Source organism: Colius striatus, chromosome 3, assembly GCF_028858725.1.
Source record: "Colius striatus isolate bColStr4 chromosome 3, bColStr4.1.hap1, whole genome shotgun sequence".
In the NCBI taxonomy this organism is placed as follows: Eukaryota; Metazoa; Chordata; class Aves; order Coliiformes; family Coliidae; genus Colius; species Colius striatus.
In genome coordinates, this window is record NC_084761.1 from 51,455,410 (window position 1) to 51,464,796 (window position 9,387).

Sequence of the window (9,387 nt, forward strand, 5' to 3'; positions counted from 1 at the left end):
CCAAACATTCCTTCTTACCTTATCTCTAAGTGGCAAAAGCCACTCAAATCAGCAGTTATTTGAAATACAACACCTTCAGGGCACTATTTTGACGTGCAGTCAAAGCCGGGTCAAATTCTGAAAGTAGCTCTAGCTGGCATTTACACCAGAGTTTTCTTTCTGCAGAGGGGCATCTTTCCCGCCAGTGGATGTTATTGCAGTGACAACAGAAACAATGAGCCAGAGATGAAGAAGGGTCTAACTTTGACTTGATCTTGATATTAGAAAAGAGCCTGACTCTTCTACTGTAACACCTCTCCTAGCATCCATCACACTGCAGTACCAAGGTGGAGAAGAAAGCATTGATGCCAGATCAAGCCAGGAGGGAGGAAGGACCGACTGATCTCAGATACACACAGAAATACCTGGAGAGGCTATTCCTGGCAGTGCAAGCAGTGAACAAGCTAAGAGTAGTGCAGGAACAGAGTGGTGAGTGGAGAAACCTCAGAGCAGGGCTTTGCTCCTCACCACCTTCCCACAGCTGTGGGGGCTCTGGAAGCATTTGTGCTGGCAGGAAGGCAGCAGGAACTAGCAGCTCTTTCCCGTTTCAGGCAGCAGAGCCCACTGCAGACGTGTGCTCCTCTCAGCCAACTGCCACTTGCAGGAAGCAAGTGGCCTTCCCAGCCCTGTGTGTACTGAAATAAGATGGCAAGACACACAGTTAACATTTTGTTCCACCTTTATTTTAACAATCAGATAAAAACAGAACCATAGTTTTAAAATGAGTCATTACATGGCAATTATAAAGTGCATTTTCCATTCGAATGTTGTGTACAAAAATATCTTTTAAAAACAAACATGCAATACACCCCACAAGGCACTTCCAGGCATAGAGAGCAAGGAGAGCAACACCTCACTTCTATGTTCACATTGGCAATGGAAAAAGGGAAAAAGGGAAAAAGAGGAAAGGCCACAAGTAGCATTTTCAAACTGCTATTGGTCAAATAGTCAGTTCCCAGCCTAGCTTTTACTTATGGCATTGCTCTTCTAGCTTATCTTCCATATTCCTCCCCAAACACATCTCATCCACAGCCTGCAAATAAACAGGCCCATAAGGAGACACCAACATCCACAGCACCCCAGACATACATGCCTTGTTTCAACCCCCAAACAGCTCTCTGTAGGCATGGCAGCATGCCAGGAGAACACAACTTTTGTACAGTCAGTGTCTTAGAGCCATACACTAAAAAAAAAGGAAAAAAAAAAGAATCAGTGTAATTCAGACTTGCTTTTAGTCTAAAACTAGGTTCAAGCCAAGCTAGGCAACAGTCCCTTCAAGAGAGACCAGATGCAGGTTATAAGCACTTACTCAGCAAGCTGCTTGAACAGAGGAACCAAGCCTGATGACCTCCAGGCCAACAAGTAGATTTACCACCTGGACTAAGTGCTCAAGCACAGTGATGACATGCATTGATGCTGGGTTTTGAGAAAGCAGCAGCTGAAGGCTGGCTATTCTTTTTGCAAGCTCTTCTTGTCCCTCTCAGCATCCAACAGTGATTATAGTATCCCTTCTAGATTAGCGTAGAACAGGTCCTAAGTGTTTTGTACAGTTGTCTCCGGCATTAAAAGCTAAGGTTTAAAAAGTTAAGTAGTCTACAGTTCATTGCTTCTCTCCAGCCCATCCATAGGCTATTATAAGCACCCAAAAAATTATATCAAGCTTATGCACTAGAAAATATTATTCCTTTGACCTCTATTTCTACAAACTATTCAGCACTCTCCCTTTGAGCTGAGGGATTCAGCTACTCTGCTCAGCTAGCTCAGAAGAAGCTTTGGGGCTGTTTGGCACTGCACAAGCTGGCCACCTCACCTCAGCACAGCCCAAGGACACAAGCCATCTCTTTGATGGTAGGGATGGTTCACAGCTGTGATTTGTTTCACATCCAGAGGTGAGGTGGTGTCAGGAAAATCCCACATCTCACACTCCTCACAGCTAGTTCTTTGCACAGGTGGGGTGAGTCACGTGTTACAGTGACAGAGATTCAGAGAGGTTGAAATGGCAGTTACTGCTACACCAGCGAGGGAAGCCCTGCATGTTGATGTTCATCCAGTATAGCCACAGCATCCTCACACACAAGCAGTGTCCTGCCAGTAGCTGCCAAGCAGTCCATGGCACTGAGCAACAAACCATTAGGAGATCTTTTTTTTTTTTAAAGCAATGCCATTTCCAAAGCCTGTTTATCCCAAAGCATTGCTGAGATCACATGTGCCACCTCTTTCTCAGTCAAGGCGCTCCCATCACAGTAGGTACACAACAGTCACCTTCTTTTAACAGGACACTGCATAGTGTAACCATGTGGTCTATTTGAATTTGGTTCCTGTAACACCAGAGCACAGCCTCCTGCACAGGACCATGGGCCTCAGACAGACAGACCCTGGTTTAGTCACAGGAAACGTTGCATTTTGCCAAGAGTTGACTTCAGATGTCCATCAAGGGGAAAAGGCATCACTGATCATTTACCATTAAAGAAACAGGGTTTTGAAGAAGGCACTCAAGGTTGTCAACCCACAGCTGTGTTACAAGCACCACACAGCTACAGCTAATTGCTATTTTTGGTAACAACAAGAGTGTAAGGAGAGTTTTTCAAGATCAGCTGATAAAACAACTGGTGACTAAGCATATCAGATCCTCTCCCACAAGTACATAAACCTCCTAATATGGCAGGCTGTAAGGCCACATTTCCTGTCATCACAGTCACACTTTCATTTCCAACATACCCTTTCTGCATCCAGTAGGAAGGGCCTCACACAAGGACACATGCAAGGAGAGGACTCTGTTTCCTGCAAACCAGCTGCTCTATTACCCAACAGCCACAGGCCAGCTTTGCAAGGAGAACCCTGCAGCTGAAGTACAGCCCACTAAAAATACCAGAATATTATAACATGTTTTGAAAAAGCCTTTTAACACCAGGCAAGCAATACAAACCAGCCACCACTACATAGCTTGGACAGATGCTGTAAGCACTGTAGTGTTTCCCTGGAGATTAGCAGCTTTATAGAAGAGAAAGGAGTAGCAGCACTGAAGGAACATGAGCAATGCTCTTGGTCCTTCAAGCAAGAGCTCCTGGTCCTTTGAGCATCCAGAGAAGCCAGTTATCTGAGTTGTGTCAGGTAAGGTAGCACTTTATGCCAGAGATGCTTCCCTGACCATAAGCCCCCTGCCAGCAGAGCACTGCACATCCAGTTTTGCTGGAAGGCTTATGCAGAGCTACACAGAGCCGTACTTATTTCACCTTTCTATACACCTCGCTTTCAGAGCAGCTCCCAGGCCTGCGAACACACCAGCAACTGTTAGTCAATTGGGAATTTGTCCTTGGGTCAATAGTAAGGACCCAGCTTCTCATAGCCCGTATAGCTGGGCCACTCAGCAAAGAGGCCGTAGGAGCACCGCGGGCTCCCAAACTGGTCAAAGGCACTGCCGAAGTCAGGGCCATGTGGAGGGCTGACAGCCTCCTGGGCAGACTTCAGTTCTGACCGTATGATCCTGTAATTTGTGCCCCTGTTGCTGTCCCAGTACACCTTCCCATTGCACTCGAAGGAGATGGCAAACTCAACTCTTTCATGAGATTGAATTCCCTCAGGCAAGCTGATGTCAAAGGAAAATGTGTCCCGATCCGACCCTCCATACGTATCCTTGACATACTGGCACGGGTAGTCTACAAAGCTTTTCCAGGTGTCAAACGTCATCCTGATATTCACGGTCTTTTCAAAGGCGAGGTTCCTCACCTTCACTGTTCCCACCACGGATCGCTCCTTTAGAACACAGTTTTCAAGGCAGACGCAGTCTGCCTGGAGGCGGTTTCTGAAGTCCAGGTAGTCTGCGGAGGGCTGAACAAAATCCAGGACAAAGCTGTCCCTCCCCACAGTTGTCAGGCCCACAATGTTGTCTATCAGCTCTGTGATGTTGAAAGGAATATCGAGCGGATCGTCAAACTCTGAGAACACCTTCACCATGGTCAGAGCGAAGCCTCTATTATCTGCAAACGACACCCTCTTCTTCACTTTGTTGTGTGTGAAGGAGTTTGCTGGCTCCTCTGATCCAGCCAGCGGGCTCTTGCCACTCAGCTGGATGCAGGGCCGCAAAGGCTTGCTTGGCTTGGGAGCGATTTTGCAGGCGCACTTCTCTCTTCGCAAGGGTGAAGAGCACAGGTACAGCTGCATCGCTACATCCACAGCCATCGCTTGTTTGTGAGGAAAATAGTCTAATACTCTGCAAAACAAGAAGGTTCAGCTGACATTAGAAAAACGTTTTAACAGGGCTTTTGTCAGACAGCTGCTACACCACTTCCCCTCCAATCATCCCAAAGAAACTTGCTTCCAGCGACGCTAGTATCTCAAGCTTAAAGACAGGTATTTGCGTGGCGTTATTTACAGACGCTATGAGAAGTGTGCTGCAGCAGAAGTGGCAGGGCCAGAGTCTGTTGTGCCCTTAAACAAGATCTCTTCCGATAGCTACAGAGACAGAGTCACCATGTGAAGACACATGCAGGCACTGCCCTACTAGGTGAGCAATAGCAGGCTCCAGAGCATTTCTGACCCAAAGCAAAGCCATTGGCTCAGTCTTGCTGATGTCCTCAAAACCCAGAGATTATCGAGTTGCAATGCCACATAAAGCAGCATTCCTGCTGCACGCTCCTCTCCCAGAGAGAGGCTCTCCACAGAGCATCAGATGCTTTTGTAGAAGCACAAACTCAGTTTGTCACAAGCTGCTGATATGCAACTGACCTCACCTTTCCTAAAACCCCAATTGTATGGTATTCTTAGAGGCTAAAAAGCACTCATTTGCTGACTTATTTTGCTAATCAGTCTCCTAGAACTGCTCCATCTAAAAATGCCTGCAAATAGTACTGTAAGGATAGGAACAGCCCAATACAGCAGTAGGGTAGAGACTTAGCCAACGTTGCTCCCCACCTACAGAAGGACGACTGTCTTCACGCTACTGCACTTGAAATCAGATGTCAGCCCAGGTGGCCCAGCAGATTTTTATCTCCAGCCTCCTCAGTGCTTGCATTAAGCCTCTGAGAAACATCTGCACAGCCACAGGGCTCTGCCAAACACAACTCACCTACTTGAGACTGACCAAGCCTTTGGAAGCAAGTCCCGTGCTTTCCAGGGAAGGACAAATACCCCTCTGCCACAGCCTCTCCTCCTCCGGCACCCAGCCTCTTCTTCCAGGAATGCTGCACTGTCCTTCTCTGTATATCCACTGCAGGACAGCTCTGACCCAGCATCTTGCCAAATGTAGCTCTGCAGTTGTCTCTGCAGCCAGACAGCTCCCAGAACCCTGTTCCTATTGCTCCTGCCCTTACACTGAGGCTAGGTTGGATGCTTTTGGCAGAATCTCTTTGGCTTGGCTCTGGATAAACCCCAGGACAGATTTACCATACACACCTTCCCCTTAAGCTGATGGCACTGCAGCTGACTTGAAACAGAGTATTCCCCCACTAAAAATCCCCTCTTTGGCTGCAGACCAGGCTCCAGAGCTGCTCCCACCACAGAGCTGGACAAGCCAGCAGCAGTAGCAGCCGCTGTCCACGTGATGCAGCAGAGCTCTGGCTGCCAAAGCCACACATGGCCAGCTCTAGTACTTGATTGCTGCTCCCGTGCCAAGAAAAAGCAAGAGCTACGCTCTCTAATTCAGTGATTTAGCTCCCCACCCTGCAACACCAACAGAGCAGCTCTGAGCAGTCTTTCAGAGCATCCATTCAGCAAAGGCATCTGTTTATTCAGAGCACATGTGCCAAGGCCTGCTTTCCAACACACCCACCAGCTAACTCCTGCATTGCCTCCTTCAGCCACCTCTCAGCTTAAGGGCAACTGTACAAGACACACAGCAAATCCACCTGTCTGCTAACACCACTCTGTTCACCTCTACCTGGTTTTGCCAAGTTTTCACTCGCACACACTTTATATAGACCATTTCCTGCTTTAAACTGATATAGCCCCCAATGCTTCTCTCTTACTGGGGCCAGTTTCATCCTCATTGCATGTTTGCCTAGGGAAATTCATTCAGCTGAACTTCCACAGCCACTGAGAAGTCTGGTTAATCTTAGCAAGCCTTGGTTATTCACAATTTTTAGAATGAAGAGGCACAAAATATCCAGTCTGATCTGCATTCCTTGGGGCTTTTCTTCCAAGCCAAGAACTACAGCAAGAGCTTCTCGTATCTATTAGGCTGAGCTCCATGCTTTTACAAACTGCCCTTTTCAGCTCATTTGATACCCCAGGCATTTCCTTCTGTGTCAGCTCACTGATGCCCAACTTATAGGCAGCAGAAGAAGGCTTCCCTTTTGGAGTTACTGTTGGTCCTCTTGAACTTCAGAATGCGTGAAAGCTAGAAGCAGGGAAACAGTTTTGAGAGCTTAAAGAGGAAAGGGAGCTCTAGGAAGCAAACAGTACAGGTCCTACATAGGTATCAGGTGCTGATTGCTTTCCCCCTCCTTTCAAAAGGAAGAGGACAGACTTAGGACTGCCTCTAGACACCTTCCCACAGTTTTACCCTCTCCAAAAGAGGATGTGAAGAGCAGGGACTCGCTCTTCCCTCCTCTATTTCTACGAAAAAGCAGCAAGCCAGAGCAAAAGAATTATTTACACCGACATCGATTAAAACCCTTCGACTACCTCGATCCTGGTCCTGGCGCTGACGAGGCAGCCCTCTCGCCGCGGGCTCACTGTGCGGCGGATGCTAAGCCAGAAGATTTTGGACGCGGGGCTGTTCTGCCCTTCTCTGCTGGCGGGGATCGGCCAAGCTGCTCCGAGAGGGCACAGCCTTCGCAGGCATTTACCCGAGGTTGGGGCGCTACGTTCGCCCCGCTACAGCCCCTCCCTCCCCTAAACCCGAGCCACGGACGTGCCGCCCGGCCCCGGCACACCCGCAGCGCTCCGCCGCCACCGCTGCCGGGGAGCCAAGCCGCGAAGGTCCCATCCACCCGCCCGGCACCCGACAGCAACGCCGCGGCGGGAACCCGCGCCCGAGGGAGCTGTGACCCCGCAGCGGCAGGCAGGGCAGGGAAGCCAAGCGGCAGCGGCGAAGAGGACGCGAGTCCCGGGGCCGTACCTGGCGCAGTGCATGAGGACAGTCCCAACACCCCCGGCTCGCCACCGCCACCCGCGCACCCCCGCGCCGCCGCCTTAAGACCGCCCGCCCGCGCCGCCCCGCCCCACCCGCGCGCCCGGCCCGCGCCGCAGCCAATCGGCGTGCTCCGGGGGAGGCGGGGGGCCAATAGGCATGCGGGGGGCGGGCGCTTGGCGAGGGGCCGGCGCCGGGGCTCGGGGGGCAGGGGCGGGCCGGCCGCGGAGCCCCTGGGGCTCGCACGCCGAGGGCAGCTGCTCCTTTGCGGAGGGACCCTGCGAAGGCGGCCCCTCCGCCTCCCCCCGAGCACGGAGAGCTCGTGTCGGCAGAAGGTACAAGCCGTGTGTCCGGCCCTGGGTGCCCCTCCCAGCCCCGCTGTGTCCTGCTCCCGTGCGGCCGGCCCTTCGCTGCCGCTCCAGAAAGGCACAGGCTGGCTTTGTTAACAGCCACAAGCAAGCAGATGAGGGCTAAACCTACGGGAACGTGTTCTGGAGGCGGGAGAGCCGCGCTGGGGCACCGGTCTCCTCGGCTGGGCTGGCCCTGGGCGTTTGGGTGGGGAGGAAGGTCACTTGAGGCTCTGGGCTGCAGGTCCGTGCTGGCACCAGGTACAAATCTCCAGAGGATGCTCCGAAATCCTCTTTCCTGACAACGTTTACGATGAGGAGTGGAAAAAGTTACTTTCTCGTAGAGGTGATTCACCGTCAGAAGACGGCGGGGCCCGTCTGGCACAGACACGCACACCCCCTACACACACCCCCAGCCCCCGTGGGAGTCCCTGCCCAGGCAGAGAGCCGGGAGGTGCTTCCAACACCTCGCAAACATCTGGCAGGCACCCCTCTGCTCCGTGACACCGGCTGCTCCCCAGTTTTCATCTCTGCTCCCCGGGGCTGCTCCCAAGCACACTTTAGCACAGGTCACCATGTCCTTAGCAATGTGAAAAGTGTGGCTGGAGCTGGCTGCTCTGGCAGGGAAGTGGCTTTGAGAACAGAGGCCGACTCCACAGGCAAGCAATAGAAGCCATGAAGCCTGCTCTGCGGTGAGAATGGTGCATCTACCCCATGGACGTGGTGGGGATGGTAGTATTTGCCTCTTTTTGTGCCACATCTGGCCTCCAACTGCTCAGCTGTGAGAAATGCTGTGTTCTCTCGCCTCCCTTACAGAGCATAAAGGCAGGACTGAAGTGTCAACATTCGTTTTCAATTAACTTGTGGAAACACACACAGCTATTGTTAAAGCCAGAGACTTCCTGCTGGAAGCTGCCATTGCATAAACTTATTACCCTGTGAGACAAAAGCATTTTGTTTATGGAAAAAAAAAAACCAACATTTTTTTTGTTTGTTTTAGAAACCCATTTTGGAGAAGGGAAGCGATGAGATTCAACGCTGGAGAGAGAGAGATGGAAAATGTATTTGCTGCAGGACTCCTGCAGATTTACGGCAATATTTTGTGTACAGTGGGATTTCAGAACCTGCTACTTAGTGACAGAGTTTACAGCAGCAATGAGGGGAGCCATGGTCAGACTTCCCATGACCTGATAGACAGACAGAGACCTGATAAGGTGTTCACAGCTCATGGGTCCTCTCCACTGCTCCCCTTCTCCAGGCAGGGACACCAAAGCCTGGCTGAGTGTGGCTGATCTTGGGTTACTAGAGAGATTAAGGTGAAAGCACCGAGTTTAATGGGATGAGCCCAAAAACCAGGAAGCCCCAACCTGACTTACAGTCGTTGCTCTGCTGCAGGGTTCTGCTCTGTGTTGTCAGCTGCTTGGCACAAGGGAGCTGCCGAGGGAGATGTTGGTCAGCCTCTGAGCTGTGTGGGTTTTGACCAGACAGCCCCTGGTGTCTGGGAAGAGATGTGTGCAAGGTGGCTTTGGGTGCATTTCTGCGCTGTTTGCTCTGAGGGGCAAGGTGTTTCACAATGGCTGCTCGGTGTTTGCCCCCAAAGCAAAGGTGGGTGGAAGTTGGGGCAGGACATTGTGGCAGGTTGTGGACACAGGCTGTTATCTTTGGGGAGCTAAGATAGTGGCTATATTTAGCTCTGTGCTAGGCCCTTGCACAGTGGTCTTTGCAATTTCCCCACAGCTTTCCACCCCTCCCACCCTGCTGAGACAGGGAAGAGCTTGCTCCCTGGCATGGGGAAGAGGCTCCAGGGCTGTTTCTCCCTGAGGGAGTGTTACAGAACTAGTTCTGTTCATGACAGATAGTTTTGAAAGGAGAGTCCCAGTCTCCCACCAGTTTTTGTCCCCAGTTTGGCTGGGGGATTTACCCCAGGGCGCA

At 51.2% G+C, this 9,387-nt stretch overlaps 1 protein-coding gene across 2 annotated transcripts; it reads right to left on the reverse strand.

The window, feature by feature from the left end:
* Window positions 1–727: 727 nt before the first annotated feature.
* On the reverse strand, window positions 728–7,136 carry PPP1R3B (protein phosphatase 1 regulatory subunit 3B). Of its 2 annotated transcripts, XR_009818442.1 has the most exons (3): window positions 7,097–7,136; window positions 1,349–4,249; window positions 728–1,222 (listed from the first exon to the last, which is right to left on the reverse strand). XR_009818442.1 is itself a non-coding variant. In XM_061992889.1 (2 exons), the coding sequence occupies exons 1-2, from the start codon at window positions 7,108–7,110 to the stop codon at window positions 3,358–3,360; spliced, it is 906 nt and encodes a 301-aa protein (XP_061848873.1). In that variant the 5' UTR covers window positions 7,111–7,136; the 3' UTR covers window positions 728–3,357. The 2 variants fall into 2 exon arrangements, 1 of the variants encoding a protein (XP_061848873.1); XM_061992889.1 differs by having other exon boundaries at window positions 728–4,249.
* Window positions 7,137–9,387: the final 2,251 nt, after the last annotated feature.